The sequence below is a fragment of the Antechinus flavipes genome, chromosome 6 (assembly GCF_016432865.1).
Source record: "Antechinus flavipes isolate AdamAnt ecotype Samford, QLD, Australia chromosome 6, AdamAnt_v2, whole genome shotgun sequence".
In the NCBI taxonomy this organism is placed as follows: Eukaryota; Metazoa; Chordata; class Mammalia; order Dasyuromorphia; family Dasyuridae; genus Antechinus; species Antechinus flavipes.
Genome location: NC_067403.1, coordinates 240,525,720 through 240,544,420, shown reverse-complemented (window position 1 = coordinate 240,544,420; position 18,701 = coordinate 240,525,720). Strand labels below are relative to the sequence as shown.

At 67.9% G+C, this 18,701-nt stretch overlaps 2 protein-coding genes and 2 long non-coding RNA genes across 10 annotated transcripts in view; 2 read left to right on the top strand and 2 right to left on the bottom strand.

The window, feature by feature from the left end:
- MDK (midkine) overlaps positions 1 to 1,105 on the bottom strand; it is a 1,827-nt gene extending 722 nt beyond the window's left edge. The window contains exons 1-3 of the mRNA XM_051966139.1: positions 850 to 1,105; positions 478 to 557; positions 224 to 385 (exon numbers count right to left, since the gene is read on the bottom strand). Of these exons, the coding sequence (XP_051822099.1) occupies positions 224 to 385; positions 478 to 556 (241 nt within the window). The 5' untranslated portion in view covers position 557; positions 850 to 1,105. The remainder of the gene's footprint in view (positions 1 to 223; positions 386 to 477; positions 558 to 849) is intronic.
- An 870-nt stretch (positions 1,106 to 1,975) lies between these two features.
- The window catches only part of DGKZ (diacylglycerol kinase zeta), a 59,519-nt gene continuing 42,793 nt past the window's right edge, over positions 1,976 to 18,701 (bottom strand). For 3 of the 7 annotated variants that reach the window (XM_051966134.1, XM_051966138.1, XM_051966136.1), the window contains exons 2-31: positions 12,753 to 12,861; positions 12,487 to 12,582; positions 11,057 to 11,134; positions 10,785 to 10,841; positions 10,509 to 10,577; positions 10,172 to 10,243; positions 9,978 to 10,094; positions 9,816 to 9,887; positions 9,569 to 9,664; positions 9,336 to 9,418; positions 9,197 to 9,257; positions 8,989 to 9,102; positions 8,736 to 8,876; positions 8,573 to 8,651; positions 8,405 to 8,460; positions 8,161 to 8,223; positions 7,987 to 8,060; positions 7,792 to 7,903; positions 7,508 to 7,707; positions 6,211 to 6,311; positions 6,038 to 6,120; positions 5,833 to 5,902; positions 5,676 to 5,716; positions 4,203 to 4,348; positions 4,070 to 4,101; positions 3,647 to 3,690; positions 3,360 to 3,480; positions 3,136 to 3,169; positions 2,898 to 2,997; positions 1,976 to 2,743 (exon numbers count right to left, since the gene is read on the bottom strand). In XM_051966134.1, the coding sequence (XP_051822094.1) occupies positions 2,627 to 2,743; positions 2,898 to 2,997; positions 3,136 to 3,169; positions 3,360 to 3,480; positions 3,647 to 3,690; positions 4,070 to 4,101; positions 4,203 to 4,348; positions 5,676 to 5,716; positions 5,833 to 5,902; positions 6,038 to 6,120; positions 6,211 to 6,311; positions 7,508 to 7,707; positions 7,792 to 7,903; positions 7,987 to 8,060; positions 8,161 to 8,223; positions 8,405 to 8,460; positions 8,573 to 8,651; positions 8,736 to 8,876; positions 8,989 to 9,102; positions 9,197 to 9,257; positions 9,336 to 9,418; positions 9,569 to 9,664; positions 9,816 to 9,887; positions 9,978 to 10,094; positions 10,172 to 10,243; positions 10,509 to 10,577; positions 10,785 to 10,841; positions 11,057 to 11,134; positions 12,487 to 12,582; positions 12,753 to 12,861 (2,638 nt within the window). In that variant the 3' untranslated portion in view covers positions 1,976 to 2,626. Of the gene's footprint in view, positions 2,744 to 2,897; positions 2,998 to 3,135; positions 3,170 to 3,359; positions 3,481 to 3,646; positions 3,691 to 4,069; positions 4,102 to 4,202; positions 4,349 to 5,675; positions 5,717 to 5,832; positions 5,903 to 6,037; positions 6,121 to 6,210; positions 6,312 to 7,507; positions 7,708 to 7,791; positions 7,904 to 7,986; positions 8,061 to 8,160; positions 8,224 to 8,404; positions 8,461 to 8,572; positions 8,652 to 8,735; positions 8,877 to 8,988; positions 9,103 to 9,196; positions 9,258 to 9,335; positions 9,419 to 9,568; positions 9,665 to 9,815; positions 9,888 to 9,977; positions 10,095 to 10,171; positions 10,244 to 10,508; positions 10,578 to 10,784; positions 10,842 to 11,056; positions 11,135 to 12,486; positions 12,583 to 12,752; positions 12,862 to 13,000; positions 14,752 to 18,701 lie in introns of those variants that run through there. The other 4 variants (XM_051966135.1, XM_051966137.1, XM_051966132.1 and 1 more) reach the window with 3 other exon arrangements.
- Positions 6,714 to 7,500, top strand: LOC127541060 (uncharacterized). The gene is made up of 3 exons (XR_007948357.1): positions 6,714 to 7,185; positions 7,218 to 7,249; positions 7,282 to 7,500. It is a non-coding gene; the product is annotated as an uncharacterized LOC127541060 (long non-coding RNA).
- LOC127541061 (uncharacterized) lies at positions 10,848 to 11,809 on the top strand. The gene is made up of 2 exons (XR_007948358.1): positions 10,848 to 10,983; positions 11,223 to 11,809. It is a non-coding gene; the product is annotated as an uncharacterized LOC127541061 (long non-coding RNA).

Sequence of the window (18,701 nt, the reverse complement as noted above, 5' to 3'; positions counted from 1 at the left end):
GCCCAGGCCCCGCCCCCGCTTGTCCCGCCCAGGCCCCGCCCCGCCCCGGCGCTCGCCCCCGGACCCAGCTTGCCCCGCCCCCGGTCCCCGCTTGCCCCGCCCCGCCCAGGCCCCGCCCCCGGTCCCCGCTTGCCCCGCCCCCGGTCCCCGCTTGCCCCGCCTGGGCCCCGCCCCGCCCCGGCGCTCGCCCCCCGCCCCCCGCTTGCCCCCGCGCCCTCCTCACCTCCAAACTCCTTCTTCCAGTTGCAGGGCACCTTGCACTTGAGGCGGCGGGTCTCGCCCCCACAGCTGCCCTCCCGGAAGCCAATGCCACAGTCTTTGCTGCTGGGGGCGCAGGGCCCCCAGTTCCACTCCTCGCACTCCGAGCTGCCCTTCTTCCCCTTGTCTGTAACAAGGGCCCGCGGCGGGCTGGCCATTAGCTCCCCGGGCCCGGGCAGGCGCCCCCCCCCCCTCCCCTTCCCCCCAGCTCCCCATCACCTTTCTTGTTCTTGGCAGCCTCGGAGGGGAGGGCCAGGAGGGCCATGAGGGTGAGCACAAGGAAGTTTCGGAGCTGCATCCTGGGGGGAGGTTCGGAGGTGAGGGCGTGAGGGGCCCTCCCCCCGCCATCCCCAGGGCAGTGTGGGTGTGGAGGGAAAGGGGGGCTCCGCACTCTTCCACCCCCCCCACCCCCGGACCAGGAGCCTCCAGCTCTCCTCAGCCCGGGCCCGGCGGGGTTCCGGGGCCTAGCCAGCCCGGGACGAGGGCTCCCTGAGCCTCCGCGGTCCCCCCAGAAGCCGGGGGCTCCCCTTCTCGTGCGCCCGTGCAGCCCCCGCCTGCCCGCGGTGCTCCCTCCCTCCCTCGCTCGCTCACTCGGCCCGGCCCCGGCGCTGCCGCTGCTCTGATCGCTCGCTGCCTGCTCCGGGTTCCGCCGCCGCCGCCGCCGCCTGCACCCCTGCCCGGCCCACCGTCCCGCTCCGGCTCCTCCCGCCCCGGCCCCTTTTGTTTCCAGAACCGGTCTGAGCCGGTCACATGGGCCCCCGCCCCCTCCCCACTGAGGGGAGGGGCTCCCATTCGCCCCGACCCTCCCCGAGGGCCCAGCCCCTGCCTCCGCCCCTCAGGGGCCGGCCGGCCGGCTCGAGTACGCCCCCGAACTGCGAAGCTGGGGGGTCCCGGACCGAGGGGCCGCGCTCTTTTCCATATTCTTGGGGAAACTGAGGTTTCCTTTTTATCTGGAGGTTAGGAGGGACCTCAAGCTGAGCACGTGCGCTTAGCCCCGAGGGCCTTTGAGGTCTCAGTTTCCCCTTTTGGGGCTTGAGTTGGTGGGACCCGATGGTACCTTTGTTCTCCCCCCAACCCCCGCAGTGTGGAGGTCCCAGCTTGCCCTCTGCCTTCTCCCCGAGGGAGTGCCCAGGGCCCACTTCCCTTCCAAGTCACCCCCAGAGCCTGCTTCCCCTCCTCACTCAAAGCTGGGGGGCCCTGAAGGTGCCCCACGTAACAAGGCCAGAAGGCGGGCTGGAGGCTGAGCCCCTCTGCCTCCCATGGCTTATATTGGGCTCCTTCTGGGTCCTAGGCTTTTGAGGGGGCAACTCTGGGGCCCAGCAAGCCCCAGAAACCGGGACCCTGGAGGTTGCCTAATGCAGCCCCCTAATTTTACAAGAGGTAAGGATGGGGGCTCAGGTGGGGGTGACCGGAGCAAGGTCCCACAGTGGCAGAAGCAGAAGTGGAGTCCAGCTCCGGGCTCAGGGAAAGCCGATCCTGGCCTCCTACAGGAGGCTGTCTGCCTCTTCTGAGGCTCGGGGGGAGGGGGCCCTTTCCCACCCTTCAGAGATGAGTAAACTGAGGCACAGCAGCCAGAGCACCCGAGGCTCGGTTCCAAAGCTCTCTCCTTTGCAGGGCTGGGCCTCTCCAAGCACAAAAGTTTGACCCCCGAGCCCCGCCCCCCCAGCCCCCTGGCCAGGGCCCTTTGGTCCCCACCAACCCCAGGAACACACGTCACTTAGGAAAAAAAAACATCCATTTTACTGAGTTACACCCAGCTGGGCTGTAAACATGACACCGTGACCAGCTTCCCGGGGCACCCCCCACCCCCCTGTGCTGGATGGATCTCCGTGCCCTGTCGTGAAATGGGGAGGGTGGCGGGGGAAGGGCGGGGGAGGCGGGGCCCTGCTCCCTCAGGGAGGGGCTTCCAGAGGGCCCTGGCCTCTTGCTCCATCTCTTCAGGTTCAGGCTCCCTCCCCCCAAGCCCCGGCATCTCCCTCCCTCCCAGGGTCAGTGGCCGGGGTCCGGGCACAGTCATGACCCACGGCTTGGGTACCGTGGGCAGGGTCATTGGCTCTCGAGGCAGCTTTCCTCCCTGTGTGGGCGGGGGGTGGAGGCTGGGGCCTCCAGGATAGAGCCGGGGGCTCAAAAGCCAGGCAACAGAAGCATGCACAGGATGGAGGTGCAGGGGCTCTCCGAGTCCGTCTCAGTGGTCCTCCCTCGAGTCCCGGTCAGCCATGGGGCTCCTTCCCCAGGCGGGGTCCCCCCACGGTGCCGGCCGCCCGGCCCAGTGGAATGTAGCAGTGTGAACAAGTGGGACCGGGGGCCTGGCCCCCCTGCCGCACCCCCATCCCGGTCCTGGAGCAGGGGAAGATCCCGGGGTCACCAGCTACACGGCCGTCTCCTGGTCCTCCCTCTGGATCATCTGGTAGTGCTGCCGGTTTTCTAGGTACGCGGCCAGCTCCGTGTCCTGGGCCTTCTCTGCCCGCTGCCTCGGGGTGTCGCCCTGGGGGGCAGCCCACAATGAATGCCTGGCCCCCCAAACAGCTGGGGTCACCCGTGCGGTCCGCCCGACTCCCCCAGAGCTTTCCCTTGCCAACCCCCCAGTGCTGGGCACCCCACCGCGCCAGCCCGGCCCTCGGCCCTCCCCGAGCGGGCACCTGCAGATCGGTCTTCATGAGAGAGGCTCCGGCCTCCACGATGTAGTGGCAGATGGTCCGCTGGCGCAGGGCAGCTGCCTGGTGCAGGGACGTCTCCCCACTGCAGGGGGAGCAGCTGGGTGGGATCCGGGACAAGGCAAACTCCACCCCACGGGCCCCCTCCCCCTTCCCCTCCCTCCTGAGGGTGGGCTCCCCGTTCTGGGCACCAGCACAAGGCTAAAGGGGCCCCGACACTCACTTTTCTTCCACAGCATCAATGATTTCCGTCGGGGCTGGAACACAAGGGGAGGGGAGGTCAGACAGCTGAGGTGGGAGGGGGTTTAAAGCAGAGGGGGCCACCCCCACCCGGCTCCAGGGACATGGAGAAGTCCCTTGGCCACACCATTCCCGGAGGAGGAAAGGGATCTGAGCAGGGGCGTCCCCCGGCCCCGCAGGGAGGTCTGGGAGCGCGGCCGTGCTCACCGTGCTCCAGGAGGTAGCGGACGATCTCCTTGCTGCCCGCTCTGACAGCATGGTGCAGGAGGGTACGGCCCCTCTCATCCCGCAGCATGAGGTCCCCCCCAGCTCGGTGGAGCTCCTGGAACTGAGGGGACGGCAGGTGGGGGATGGGGAGCAGAGCTTCTGGCCCCCTGGGCTTTTTCTCCCCCCAACTTTCCTAGGGACCAGGGACCCTCCCCTCCACAGCAACCTGTCCCGTGCCAGGGAAGGGGCCCCTGGGGTCACGGGGCCCACCCGGGGGGGGGCGATACCTTACAGAAGTCATTGTTCTCAGCAGCTTCTATCAAGCTTTCACCTACAGAAGGACACCTGCTGGTTACGGGCGAGGGCGGCGGGCGGCCTCTGCAGGGACCCTGACTGGTGCTCCCACCCTCCCTCTCCCAGACTCAGTGCTCCACTGCTTTGCACATATTGCATTTATTCACTTTCGGGTTTCACAGGTCTCAGGGCCCACTAGTCCCTCCTGTCCTGGGAAAGGGTGGGGGCACTCGCCCGGCATCCATCTTGGCCCTGTCCTGCAGCCATCTGCTGGCTGCTGGGAGGCTCAGAGAGGACGATCTGGGGGCGGGCTGCAGGAGCTTCCCGTTGCCCTCCCTCTGCCGGCTTCGCCAACGGGGCCCCGCCCTCCCCACTCTTCACCTCTGTCCAGAGCCCAGAGAAAGAAGGCTCCTCACCTTTTGGGGGCATCGCATCCCCTTGATCTGGTCTGGAAACAGGAGGCGGAAAACGTGAGAGCTGCGATTTGGGGCCAGGCTGGGCCCCCCCTTCCCATCCCACCCAGGGACTCTCTGGACAGGGGGTGCACACCTGGGCCTGGGGGATGGGGGAGGCGGAGAGGTGGGGCCGGGGCTTTGGGGAGCCTCGAGGGTGGGCCTGCCGGGGGCGCCCAACAGCTCAGGGTCCAGCACGTAGAGCTCGTCCTGGGCGATCTCCGTCACGTAGTTGAGGTGCTCCTGTAAGGCAGGCTCTGGTCAAGCCCCCGGCCTCTCCCAGCGCCCCCCAGCCCCGGGGCCGCCTCCAGGGGAGAGAAGCCCGCCTTCTGCTGCACCCGCCCGGTCGCCTCCAGTCTCCATTTAGCGACATATTTATTATTAAATAATCCCCATGTGAAGTTCATGTGTCTGTGTATACATGTGTGTGCCGTGCGCACTCTCACACACAGTCACACACGCGCCCTCCCCCCCAGTGGTTACCGAGTGCTTATTAATCCTGCCTTTTACTCTTTGCCTTGACTTATCCCACACACGGGCACTAGGGGGCGCCGCAGTGCACAGAATGCCAGGCCTGAGGCCTGGGTGACCCAGGATGTGCCATCACAGCCTGTCTGCCTCAGTTTCCTCATTTTTTTAGATGGAATGGCCGACCCCTCCAGCTTCCCTCAGTGGGGTCACAAAGAGTCCTCAGGGTGGCTGGCGAGCTCAGGAAGGTGGGGGAGAGGGTGTCGGGGCCAGACCCTGTCCCCCCCCCCAACTCTTGCCAGCGTTTCACATTGAGCAGGTGCTTAATAGAAGTCTTCCCGGTCAGCTTGTGCTGGGGCCGTTCCCAACGAGCCCTCCAGAGTCCAACCCCTTTGGCCATCCCCCAGCCGCTGCCCGGCCTCGGTGTGATGTGAGCGTGGGGATCCCGTCCCCTTCCTCCTGCCCTTCTCCCTGGGCAGGCCTCCAGGCCACCATCTTCCTGGGCCCGGCCACGCTCCATCTCCCCGCCCCCGGGCCTACAAGCAGTCCCCCCCTAAACAGCTTTCAGGTTCCGGCCTCCATCTTCTGCCCAGGCTGTCTTGGTCCCCCCCTGCCCACTCACACACACCCGGCTCCCCTCAGCACTCGGCTCAGAGAAGGGCTGCTCTTGGCCTTCTCCACAAGCTCCTCTCCACCTGCAAGGGCCAAGCCCTCCAGGGCGGGCAGCTCCCATTGGGCCCAGGGTCTCTAAGACCGCCCAGCCCCCAGCCCTTCCCCCACTGGTCCCAGCAGCCTCCACAAGTGCCTCCCAGTCTCCCTCCCGACCCTCTGGGCCGGGCTCTCGCCAGGCTCATCAGGTCCTTTTGCCGTGTTGGAGGGTCCTTCATGGCTGCTCTGGGGAAGCTTCGGGAGGCAGGTCTGAGATCGCAGTGCCCCACCCCCCTCGTCTCCCCCTGGTGTCTCCTGCAGGTGCCCACTTCCCCCTACAGCGAGAGGCCTGTTCTGGGTGTGGGCTCTGTGCCCCCGACTCCAGGGAAGACCCCGGGTTGGTGGTAGTGGGGGGAGACAGGCTGTAGGGCAGCCCGGCCTCCTCTGTACTTGCCTGGGCCCGATCTATCCTGTAGAATCGATTGGCCGTGGTTGCTGTGGGAAAGAAAGGGGCGTGAGGACCCTGTCCCAGCTCCCAGATGCCCCCTCCCCGTGTCCCCTGGCCCTTCTGGACACCCACAGGTTCAACCCCTTCCTGGGCCGGGGCTCACCATCCAGGAAGCACCAGTTGGGGGACAGTTTCTGGCCTGACGAAGCCTTGGCTCCGGCTCCATTGGGCTCCTGCTCGGGGAGAATGAAAGGTGAGGGGCCGGGCCTACAGCCAGGGCCCACAGGAGGCCCAAAGGGGCCATGCAGCACCTCCCCCGCCCCTCCCCAGTTGCAGCCTGGGTGGGGGCCCCTGCCTCCCCTCCTCACCCCCTGCTGCAGCCTCTCGATGTGGGTCCGGCAGAGCTCCAGGTCGCTGTCCCCTGGCACCACCACAGTGCCCAGTGGCACGGCTGTGGAGACAATGGGGTGCCCATCAGCCAGGGCTGGCCCGTGTCCTTCCCCCCCCCCCTCCGCCGCCCCCCATGCCCAGGCTCACGCACAGGCCTCTTTAAGCTGCTCTTTGTCATAGTGCAGAGCCTCGTAGTCGTGCATGCTGACCCGGCGGAGCTGGATGCGCAGCTGCTCGGGGACAGGCTGCTGGCTGTAGTGGGGGGGCCAGAGGGAGGAGTCAGGGGTGGGCCAGAGGTCAGGGAGCCCAGTAGGAGGGGCCAGGAGCAGTCAGGGAACCCAGTAGGAGGGGCCAGGAGCAGTCAGGGAGCCCAGTAGGAGGGGCCAGGAGCAGTCAGGGAGCCCAGTAGGAGGGGCCAGGAGCAGTCAGGGAGCTCAGTGGGAGAGGCCAGGAGCAGTCAGGGAGCCCAGTAGGAGGGGCCAGGAACAGTCAGGGAGCCAAGTAGGAGGGGCCAGGAGCAGTCAGGGAGCTCAGTGGGAGAGGCCAGGAGCAGTCAGGGAGCCCAGTAGGAGGGGCCAGGAGCAGTCAGGGAGCCCAGTAGGAGGGGCCAGGAGCAGTCAGGGAGCCCAGTAGGAGGGGCCAGGAGCAGTCAGGCAGTCAGGGAGCCCAGTAGGAGGGGCCAGGAGCAGTCAGGGAGCCCAGTAGGAGGGGCCAGGAGCAGTCAGGGAGCCCAGTGGGAGGGGCCAGGAGCAGTCAGGGAGCTCAGTGGGAGGGGCCAGAAGTCAGGGAGCCCAGTGGGAGGGGCCAGGAAAGTCAGGGAGCCCAGTAGGAGGGGCCAGGAGCAGTCAGGGAGCCCAGTAGGAGGGGCCAGGAGCAGTCAGGGAGCCCAGTGGGAGGGGCCAGGAGCAGTCAGGGAGCTCAGTAGGAGGGGCCAGGAGCAGTCAGGGAGCCCAGTAGGAGGGGCCAGGATCAGTCAGGGAGCTCAGTGGGAAGGGCCAGGATCAGTCAGGGAGCTCAGTGGGAGGGGCCAGGAGTCAGGGAGCTCAGTGGGAGGGGCCAGGAGTCAGGGAGCTCAGTGGGAGGGGCCAGGATCAGTCAGGGAGCCCAGTAGGAGGGGCCAGGAGCAGTCAGGGAGCTCAGTGGGAGGGGCCAGGAGAGGTCAGGGAGCCCAGTAGGAGGGGCCAGGAGCAGTCAGGGAGCTCAGTGGGAGGGGCCAGGAGAGGTCAGGGAGCCCAGTGGGAGGGGCCAGGAGTCAGGGAGCCCAGTGGGAGGGGCCAGGAGAGGTCAGGGAGCCCAGTAGGAGGGGCCAGGAGCAGTCAGGGAGCTCAGTGGGAGGGGCCAGGAGAGGTCAGGGAGCCCAGTGGGAGGGGCCAGGAGAGGTCAGGGAGCCCAGCCTGGGTGTCCAGGGCCAGATGAAGGGAGGATGCTGGGGCGGGGCCGGGCCCTACTCGCTGTGCAGGGGGACGGAGCTCCTCCGTTTGGCCTTCTGCACCATGGTGGCCTGGTTGCGCAGGGCGATGCGGATGCAGGACGCCGCCAGCTTGCAGGGCTCGCCGTCCACCTGCACCGGGATGGCCTTGGCCGTGGTGAGCAGCACCTCGCGGCACTGGGTGAGGCGCTCGCCGTGCCCGCCCACCTGGAGCGCAGCCTGCGGGCACAGCAGAGCCCTGAGTCCGGCCGTCCCTTCCTGGCCCCCACACAGCCGAGGCCACACTCCCCTGGGCCCGCTCACCAGTGATGTCATGGTGAAGCCGATGACCTCGAGGTACCCGTCGTCGTGCCGCTGGGGCTCAAAGTCATGGTGGTCTCCGGGGTGGCCCCAGGGCATGGTGCCCGCACAATACCTAGGAGGCAGGGAGGGGGTGAGGGGCGAGCCGCCGGGGCGGAGGCCGAGGAGCACCGGCAGCTGGGGACTGTTCTCTCTCACCTGGGGATATTCAGGAACACGATGCACTGGGGCTTCAGGTCCTGGATCTTGGGGGTCAGGTCTGTGCCATCACACTGCAAAAGCCTGGGTGTGGGTAGGGGCGCGGGGGAGGGGCTGCTCTCCCTGCTGACCCCCGAGTCTCCTGGGAGGGGGCCGGGGAGGAGGGGGACTCACCACCACTCGGATGTGCTTGGCCAAGTCTTTGGAGCTGCCCATGAGGAAGTCGGAAAAGGCCGTCTGGGAGAGAAGGGGGGAGCGGGGGTCAGAGCCCTGGCCTGGGAGGTCCCAGCTCCGCCGAGGCGGACATTTGGTGAGGGACGCGGCCTGGGCTGGGCAAGACCAGGGAGGTGGTGGGTGGCCTCCGGGGGGTGGGGCCCAGGCTGACGGGGGGAGGGGCTGGCGGACAGGGCTGGCTCACCCCAGCATAGAACATCTTGTTCCGAAACCGGCTATTGAACTTTTCTGGATTGGCCTCTGCAGGGACAGGAAGAGAGAGGTGGGCGTCACCTTTGGGGCACCCCGGAGCACCCCTCCCCCGGCCCGGGCCCTGCTCTCCTGCTTGGGACAAGAACCCGAAGTCACCAACCTCGAGACTCGTGAAACTCCAGGGTGACGTGGGCGTCGAAGCCGAGACTGAAGTAGTTGTTGAAGACGTCGAGGGGCAGCTGGAAGGAAGAGGGAGGGGGGGCGTCAAGGCAGAGCGAGTGGAGGGGAGCGGGCGGGGGCGGGGGCGGGGGGCCGGGGCTGACCCTGTCAGTGGCGCCCTCGTCGCGGTCGTCGGGCCCCGCCTCCGGATTGGGCTCCGCTCTCAGGTCCCAGCGGTCCAGCTGCACCACGTTGCCCTCCTCCACGTGGGACAGGATCTTGGACACCGGCTCGTCGGTGTAGCCCTGAGGGAGCAGGAGCGGGGGTGGCGGCCGGGCCCTACGGGCGGCCTCCGAGCGGTGACCGGCCGGCCCTCGCACCGCCTTCTCCTCCCCCTTCCCCTCCCCCAGTTCTCACCCCACCCCAGTTCAGGGTCCGGGCCAGGTCGTTGCCGGTGCCGAGGGGGAGGATGGCGACAGGAGGGGGGGGCTTCAGGCGCAGTTGGTCCAGGGTGGAGAGGATCCAGCCCACCTGAGCGAGGAGAGGAGGAGAGCGGCGTCAGCCCAGGCCCGGGCCCCCCCCCCCCCCAGCCCAGCGGCCCCCACGTGGAGGCGCACACACTCACGGTGCCGTCGCCCCCGCAGGCCAGGATCCGGAGGTTGTGCACTTTCCGGTACATCTCCAGCCTGTGGGTCAAAGGCAGGGCGGTGGGCCCCAGCCCGCAGCGCCCCCCGCCGCCCGCCCCCCAGACACCGGGTACTCACGCCTCCTTGGGCCCGCCCTGGCTCAGGTCGAAGACTTGCCGGGGGTTGAGATACCAGAGGAAGGACTGGATGATCTTAGAACCCTGGGCCAACACAAGGAGGGAGACGGTCTGAGAGGCAGAACTGGGGGGGGCGGGGCTAAGGGGGGGGAGACGACCTTCCCTCCCCCGACAGCAAGAGCGCGCCGCCTCCCGGAAGGCTGAGGGGGGCAGAGGCCCCGGGGGGGCTCTCACCTGATTGCCTCCGCTCTTGGGGTTCACAAACACCAGCAGGGGCTTCATGAGGGGGGACGGGGTCGGTTTGATGATGAAGGGTTTCCACCGGCCCTCCTGCAAGAGAGGGAAGCTGCAGAGAGCCCTCGGGCCCCGCCGCTGCTTCCCGGAAGCCCCCAGACCAGGCTGCGCCCCTCGGCTGCTCACTCGGGGGGCCCGTTTCCCCGATGGGGCCTGGGGGAGGGCCCCGGACAAGGCCCGGCCCTACCTCCGGCCCCTTCTTGCTGGACTTCCTCTTGAAAGACGTCCTCTTCTTCTTCTTGCTGACCTTGAGAGGGTTCTGCAAGAGGGAGGGAGCGGGCGGCTCGGCCTGGGCTCGACGGGAGCCCCGGGGAGCGCCACGCTGGGGGGAGGGGTCCGAGGGCCTCACCTGGGGGCGCCGGGCCCGCAGGATCCAGGTCGGGGGGATGACCACGGCGGCGTGGGCCCCCAGGGAGCAGGGCTCCTCGATCTGCTGGATCATGAAGCAGGACACCTTGTTGTGGTACTGTGGGGGAGAGAGCGGGGGCTGAGCGGGGGGCCCGGGTCACCCCGCGGCCCGCAGCGGACAAGGGGGGTACTCACGGCCTGCTTGCACCAGGAGCAGCTGATGGCCACGATCTCTTTGCTGTGGAAAGTAAACTTCTGCTGGAAGCCCTGAGGGGAAGCGGGGGAAGTCAGGGGGGCCCTGAGCCCGGGCCCGGGTCCGCTCCCCAGCCCCCCCTCCTTCCGGGGTGTCCCCGCTGAGAAACCCAGGCCCCCAGAGCGGAAGGTGGGGGGCACCTGGGCGGCCAGCGAGTCTCTGCGGGAGGCCCGGGGGCCGCCACCCGTCTGGACACCAGCCCCCGGACCCCAGGTTGCCCCCCCCACTCCCGAGAGCGAGCTCACTGCTGCCAGGAGGGGGGGCACCGGCTGGGCTCACCTTGCCACAGTGTCGGCACTTGCCATCCTGGCGCCGCCGATGCACCCAGTGGTGACGGACAAAGGTCGGCTGGAGGGAGACAGAGACCCCGGTCAGAGGTCTGGGCCCCAGCAAGGTGGAATGGGGGGAGTGTGCCCGGGGCAGACCCTCAGCCCCCCGACAAGGGGTCAAAGGGCCAATGGAAAGCGGGGGCGCTTTGGGGAAGCTCAAGGGAGCGTCCAGGGGTGTCAGGGTGCGAGGGGCACCCGCCGCAGCCCCCATCCCGGGGGTCCTCACCTCCCGCACGTTCCTGGATCCTGACTCCCGGAAGGACGGCTTACAGCGGAAGTTAATCTGCAGAGGATGGAGGACACGGTGCGGTGAGCTCCACGGGCCGGGCACCGGAGGCCCCAGGAGGAGGGAGCGCTCCTGGCCGGGCGCCCCGGCCCCCGACTGCAGGGTGACGGGCACATGGATCACCCTCTCCTTTTGGCGGGTAAGGGAACACAGGCCCCGTGGGGCGCAGCCCCCAGTGGCCCCCCACCCCCTTCCTGGGCCCCAGCCCTCACCTTCTCCAGCTGCTCGATGCAGGGCGTGTGCACGACAATCTTGCAGGCGGCGCACTTCCGCCGAGACACCGACTTCTGCTGCAGGGAGCAAGGGCGCGGGTCGGGGGGGCCCGAGGGGCAGATCCTGGCGCCCCGCACTTTATGGATCCGTGCCCTCCACTAACAGGAGACCCCCCAGCTCCCAGGGCCGGAGGCTCCAAAGCCAGGATCCTTCCTACTCCGGCCACTGCGGCCTAAGGAGCAGTGCCCTCAGGACCCTCGGCACTCGCTGTGTGACTACAGACACATAGGGATCGTCCGCTCCCCTCTCCGTGACGAGGTCTCCCTTCCTTGCCAAGGCTGACACCTCAAGCACCCAGGTGACCCCCCCCTCTAGCCGACGGCCCCCTCAGGACCCCCAGCCCAGTGCCTCCGGCTGCTCCCTGGCTGCCTCCGGACACGCTCACATCTCTCTCGGTCCCTGCGTCTCAGCGAGAGGGTCCCCCCCAGGCGCCTGCCCCACTCTCCTCGGCCACTGTTGGGCAGCTGGGTCCCTCTGTGACCCTTCTCTGGCCCATTTTACAGAGGAGCAAACCAAGGCACAGTGAGATGGCTCAGGGATTGGAGGGACTCTGGCCCCCCCGGCTGCTCTCCCCTCACCACCCAGCTCCTGACCTTCTCCTCCCAGTCACTCTCTCTCTGGGGACTTTCTGTGGCCCTGATGTCTCTGATGACTGACTTATTTTTAATAAAGGTTTTTATTTTCAAAACAGATGCAGGACAATTTGTAACATTTATCTCTGCAACCCCCCGCCCCCCAAACCAAGTAACCCAATATATATTCAGGGTGTGCAGTTCTTCTACACAGATTTCTACAAGTCTCAGGTGACTTTCTGTCTCTGACTGTGTCTCTCTCTCTCTCTCTCTCTCTCTCTCTGTCTCTCTCTCTCTCTCTCTCTCTCTCTCTGTCTCTTTGTCTCTCTCTGTCTCTCTGTCTCTGTCTCTCTCTCTCTGTCTCTGTCTCTCTCTCTCTCTCTCTCTGTCTCTGTCTCTCTGTCTCTCTCTCTGTCTCTGTCTCTCTCTCCTGTCTCTCTCTCTGTCTCTGCATCTCTGGGCCCAGGCCCGGCACACAGGACCTGCCTCACCAACACTCACTGACTGACGGGGGAGCCCCAGGACTTCCGGACGAGAGCTGCGCCGGCTCCAAAGCTGTGTCCCAAGTGACTCGCGCTCCGGCCCCCGGAGCCTGCACTCTGAGGGAGCGGGGGCAGAACGGCCCCCGTACAAAGCACCCACTATGCGCTTTTCACACCTTTCACCTCACGTTACTCTCATGAACGCTCCGGGGCCGGGGGCCCTTCTCCTGGACATGTGCTGAGTAAGCCCAGGCCCCCAGCTCCCCACCAAGCAGCCCCCCTGCCGGGCCCCCTGCCGGGCAGCCCCCCACTCACCAGCATCTTGGCCACGCAGTACTGCTCCCCCACGTAGCAGAAGTCCCCAGACACATTGGTCTCGAACCAGATGTGCTCCCCGTAGGCGGCTGTTTCCTGTGGGACGGGGCAGGCCCGTGAGCGGCTCCCGGAGCCCCCTCCCCCGAGGTCTGAGCCTCCCCGCGGCCCAGGCCAGCCCCGCCCTCGGCAGCCCCCAGTCACACTCCCCGGGCCGGCCCGCGCTCCCCAGACTCCCGCTTCACAGCCCCCTCGGGCCCCCGACTCACGCTCCAGTCCACGGTGCTCCGGATCTGCCTCTCGGGCTCGCTGCAGGGGGCCCCGGGGGGCGGGTTGGGAGGTGCCAGATGCTGGAGGCCAGACTTGGCAATGGCTTTCCTGAAAGGAAGGGACACCTGAGGGCCGGAGGAAGGGGAGCGCCACTTTTCCTTCCTCGCCCCTCGCCGAGGGGGGGCAGAGCCCGGGCCGGCCCGGGGGGCCCCGGCTGCTCCGCCTGCGCGGACACCGCTATACCTACGAGAGCAGAGCGCTCCAGGCCTCCGGTCCGGCTGACTTGCGTCTCAGGGCCACTTGCCGCCTCCGGGACAGGGGGCGCAGGGGGCCCAGCAGGAGGGGGCTGGCGGCGGCGCCGGGGGGGAGCTGCTGCCCCGGGGGCCGGTACTGGCTGAGCCGACGGTAGTAGCCGTGCAGGCCCCAGACGGTCCGCTCATACATCACGTCGGCGGGGAGCAGGTGGGAAGACCTCCGGCGTCGCCGCAGACATCGGGGCACGTGGAGCCGAGGCCTGATGCCCAGCGGCCGGGGCCCGGGGCCGGCCGGCTCCCCGCCTCCCGCCCCGGGGGTCCTCGGGCCCTCCGCCCCTTCCTCCTCTTCTTCGCTCTCCCCCGCGAGGCCGGCGAGGGGCACGGGGGTCCCCGGGGAGGGGGCGTCACCAGCAGGCAGGGCCAGTCTCCGCGGTGGGACGGGCTCCATGGTCACGCGGGGGCCGGGGCCCGGGGGCGCGGTGCTGGAGCGGCGGGGAGCCCCGAGCCCGCAGCCGGGGAGGCAGCCCTGGAGCTGGGAGCTGGAGCGTCGCCGCTGCGCCAGCGAGGAGGAGGGCTGGCCCGCCGGGGACCGCCGCCGCACCTTGCCCGTGGGGAGGGCCACCCCGCTCCCCCGCCGCTGCCCCCGGAGGCCTGCCCCCGGCCCCCTCCTCCTGAAATGTCTCCTAAAGAAGGTCTCCATGGTGGGGGTGGCAGCTGTTGGGCACAGAAAGCTGCCGTCAGGGCCGGGCCCAGCGGCGAGACTGGCAGAGGCGAGCGCGGGGCACCCTGCGGGCCCACAAGCAGCGCCGGGGAGCTAGGAGGGAGCCCCGCCGGCCCAGCCTGGGCAGCCACAGGGACGGGTCTGCCGCCAGCCCCCGAGCAGAGAAAACCCAGGCCAGCCCAGAAGGCACCGGCAGGGACCCGGCCCGGCGTGCAGGGCCTGCGGCCTCCGGTCTGGGCACCTCCTCCCACGGGGACGAAGGGCCCGGGAGCCCCAGCAGGAGGGCACAGAGCGAGGGCCCGACCGGGGTCTGTCCGGGGAGGGCGGGAGAAGGGACCCCAATGCTCGCTAACCGTCACGTAGGCTTTTCCAGACCCCCAGTGGCTCCCAGGCCACCGAGCGGCAGGAGATGCTCCCACGGGCTCCGTCGGGGTGCCTGCAGCCTCGGGCCGTCCCCTGGCCAGGCTGCAGCCAGAGCTGCCTGACAGGTGATGGGGGGGAGCCAGAGCTCCATCGGCCCCTCCTTAAGGAACGACCTGGGGGGTGAATGGCCCCGAAGGGCTCCGGGCTCCCAGGAATGGAGGCGCCGGGGAGGTCCCCATCCCAATGGCGGAGGCAGCCATTCTTTCCTGACAAGGCCTCCGCGGGCCCGGCGAGGAAAAGCTCCCTTCCCTCCAAGGCCCCGGGAGAGGCTGCTCCCGAGGCCACGGCCTTCTCCGCCCCCAAGGGGGCTTCTCTGTGAAGGGGGCAGCAGGCCGGGCCTGGGGCTCCCTCCCGCCTGGGCTACAAGGCAGCCTGGAGGTCAAGGGTGTCGCCACGTGGCTCCCCGGCCGCAGGGACCAACACTTTGCAGCCCCTGCCAGGGGCCCCCTTTTCCCTCCTGGCCGGGCAGCCCTGGCCAGCTCCCTCTCGGGCCGCCGAGCTCCTCTGGTCCCGGGGCACTGCCAGCTGCTCTCGGACGTCTCCAACGGATGCTCACGTCCCTCCCCTCACCGAGCGGGCTCGCCCCCCACCAGTGCCCCTGGCCCTCGGCTGCCTCCTGATGGCCCTCAGGCCCTTTTCAGGCCCCGCCCTCATGTGCTTTAAATCTCTCAGGGACGGGACCCCTCCCCTCAGGGCGCACTGCCCCGTTTCCCCCTCCAACCCCCCGCCAAGTGCTACCGGAGGACGGGGACCGGCGGGTGGGCCCTGGGTGCCCCCGGCTCTTTCCCCGCCTGTGACAGCTGCCCAGACTGCAGGGGATGAGTCACCCCGACAGAGCGCCTGATGCTGCTGTCACCAGAACACACAGGCCACAGGCGTGGGGGCGGGGCGGCTCCCGGGCCTCTGCCTCCCAGCCTCCCCCCCCCGCAGCGCTTCCCAAGTGCGAGGGACGGACGCGGGGAGGGCCCGGCCGGAGGGGCCGCCCTGCGGGGCCCGGGCTCGCGCTGGGGACGCCCCAAGGAGCCTTAAGATACCCACAAACGCCCCGGGGGCGAGTCTCCTCAGGAAGGGGCACAGGGGCCCGGGGGAGCGGCCATCCCGGGCCCGGGGCCTCGAGCGCCCTCCACCGCCGTAACCCGCCCGGGCTCAGGGGCCTCAGTTTCCTCCTCAAACGCTCTCCAGGAGCCTGGGATCGGGGCCGCCGTCCGGCCCTCAGCCCCTCCCCTTTTCTGTCCTCCTGGTGCTGCCCCGGGCTCCGAGGCCGTGGTCACCCAGACTGCGGGGGCCGCGGGGGCCAAGGCAGAGCCTCCAAGCCTCGAGGGGCCCAGGCCCGGCCCTCCCTGGGGCAGAGCTGCCCGCCAGGGAGGAAAGGGCTGGAGACCAGGACTCCTGGGGCCTCTCCCTGACCGGCCCTGGACAAACCCCAGCTGCGAGGCTGGAACCTTCCCGAGGCAGGCGGCCTTCCGCTTCCTGCCGGGCCCCTCGGTGAGGCTCCCGAGGCCGGGGCCCGGCGCTCTCCCCCTCACCGAGCCCGAGGCTCTCTCGTCTCCCGGGCTTTCCCACTGAAGGGGGGGAGGGAAGCGCGCGTGCCAAGGGCAGCCACAAGCCGCCGCATGAGGAAGGAGGCCGGCGGTCTCGGCCCCCTGGGTATTTGCTGCTGCCGCAGAGTGCCAGGCTCTGAGCCCGCTCCGGCCCCACTGCCCCGGCCCGTCCCCTTCAGAGCGCCCCCAGGGCCCCGCGGCCCAGCTTAGCGCGCTCCGGGCCCCCCTCAAAAGCTCTGGCAAGGGCTGCCCCCCCGAAGAGAGCCGAGACCCTCAGGGACCTGGACTTCAGGGGGCTCCCGGCAGCTGCTGCTCGAGAGGCGAATCTGTCTGGGACGGAGGGCCCCAGTGGAGACCAGGAGGAGACCTTCCTCCCGGGCAGACAGCCCTCTTCCGGGAACCCCCCCCCCAGGCTACCCTGGCCCCCAGGGGAGGCCGGCTCCGGCCAAGGTCCAGCTGTGTGGCTCCCACAAGCCTCGGGCAGAAGGCCGAGGGAGGCCATTAGCGGACTCAGACCGAAGGGAGCCCTGGAGATCAGCTGGCCCAACCGTCTCATTTTACATGAGAAAACGAGGGCCCCCGAAGCCCCCGAGTCTGTCTCAGGTGGGGGGACTAAGGGGGAGGGCTGGGATTTGGGCCCGGAGCTCCATCTTTCATGCCACGGCAGGGGGAGGGGGTGAAGACCTTGGCTGGGGAAGGGAAGAGGCCGGGGCCCAGCCCCCTGGGAAGGCCGCCCCTCCCCCAGGGCCTCCCTTATCAGCCAGAATCCGTGTGGTCATGGGGAGGAAGGGAGGGGAAGAGCTCCACTCCTAACCCAGACACTTTCCCTAGGAAGCTGGCAGGGCAACAGGATGGGTGGCAGGGCCGCGGGCAGAGGACAAGGGAGTTGTCCAGCTGGGTTAATATTTACCTCGCCGGGGCAGCTCTTTCGGACTCCCTGCCCCCGGTCACGGGCACAGCGTGCCCTTTCTCAGGAGTTGCAGCAGTCGCCCAGCGCTTCCCTGGCACCTCACCACACTGTGCCCGGAGCCCTCGACCTCCCCCCTCAGGCGAGGTGCCCCCCCCAGATGGCACAGGGAGGGAGAAGGGAAGGACTGGGACCCCTTATGACCTGATCCGGAGGCAGGGAGAGCAGGGAGGGGGCTCCGGGTCCGCGGGCAGCAGCTCTCTCGCAGCAAGTCCTAGTTTGGAGGCAGTGGCCCTCCTCCCCGCCCCTGCGTCACCCCTTCCCCTCCCCTTCCCCCTCTCCCTGCAGCCTAGGGCAGCCGTTATGAAAATAACCCCACTGGTAACCAAGTGCACTTCCTCCCGATAGGGTGGCTCCCAGCCCCCGCGCCCAGCCTCCCTCCCAGCTGGCTCCCTCGGAGGGGCCGAGCCGCGGACGCACACAGCCCCCCCTCCCCGCTCGCTCCTCTAACTGTTCCAAAGGAAAGCGCCGCCGGGGCGTTTGCGTTCTGGGCCGGGGACAGCTCCCAAGCACCACCCGGACTGGGCAGCGGGGAGGGATCGGAGCCGAGGGGGAGCGTCCCACGCGAGGGGGCCGTCCGAGAACGGACGGTGTCCGGCCGGGGGAGCCGCGGCCCATGGAGGGGCAAAGGGAAAGGCCACGAGGGGCCGGGCAGGAAGGGCCCGAAATGCCAGAGGGCTTGATGTGACCTGTGCGGACCTGGCGGCCAGTGGGGGTTACTGGGGAGGGAGCTTTAGGAACGCCACTTTGGCAACTGAGAGAATGAGTGGAAACCTCTGTGCCCAGAGCCCGAGCCCGAGGGCAAACGGGGCCTCCGACACGCACTGATCGTGCACGTGCTCAGTGGCCCCCTTGGAAAACTGGAGAAACCATGGCCCCGGCTCCCGGACGCCGTGCGGCCAAAACGAGCCTCCATAAAGCCCGTCGCCAACTTTACGGTGCCGGCCGCCAAAGAGGGACGGGGAGAGGGGAAGACCACGGACGTGGGGAGGGCTCAAGGGCACAAAGCTTCCACCCTGGCCGATGGGACGGGGACGGGAAAACTGGGAGACGGGCGGAAAAGACGGTTCTGACTTGGAGCATGTTGAATCTGAGAAGCTTTAGGGGGAGCCTCTGGTTCAGAGAGTACCGGAGCCCAGGGGAGCTGGCGAGAACACTGATCCAGCTCTGGAGTGCTCCCAGCCTCATCAGCAGAAGAGCCAACCTCCCTTAGAAAAGGACCTTCCACCTCCACCTTCTCCCTCCCTCTCTCCTTTCCTACCTCCGTGGCCCTGCTCAGGCCATTCTCTGGGCCCCAAAGGCCTCGCACCCAGCCCCATTTTCCAATCTTTAAAGGCTTAGCTCAAAACCAAGCTTTTCCTTGATATCCTTCCTAACTAGTTCAGGCCACGGGATCTGTTCTCTTCTAAAGCCCGGGAGAATCTGTCTGGACCATTAAGGTGACCCATTTTCATCACTTTCCCATTTATGCCCCTGTCCCCGTCCCATCCTCCCCCCGCCCCAGGAGATGGCAAAGTGGTAGAGAGCCAGCCTAAGAGGGGCCGCTGGACTTGGAGTGAAGAGGAAGCTGGGATGGAATCCAGCCAGTCACACCACCCAGAGGACGATGAGAAAATGAGGTAAAGTGCAGAGAGCCCCAAATAAATCGGAGACGTGGCCAATGTACTCAATATATTCCACAGCTCTCAGCCGGGGGCTTCAGAAGATCTGCTCAGGTTATAGATTAAGAGCACAGGGCAGGAAGTGCAGGAGCAGACACTTAGGAAGTTGAACAGCCCGGGGAAAAGAAAGATGCCAAGTCAAGGGAAGAAATACTGCTTCCCTCGGGGAAGTTCAGAGAAGGGGGGGTGAGGACCCCATCCCCCACAGGGAGCTCCAGCTTTCCAAAGGCAACCCTTGGGAGTTCGAACAGAAAGACCGAGTCCCCCATGCCAGCAGGTAAGCGATGAGGACACCAAAGTGGACAAAGCCATTTCTCGCCCATCTCCTCCTGCCCCCAAATAAGCTAGGTCATGGGGGCCAGCCACTTGCTCTCAGAGGCT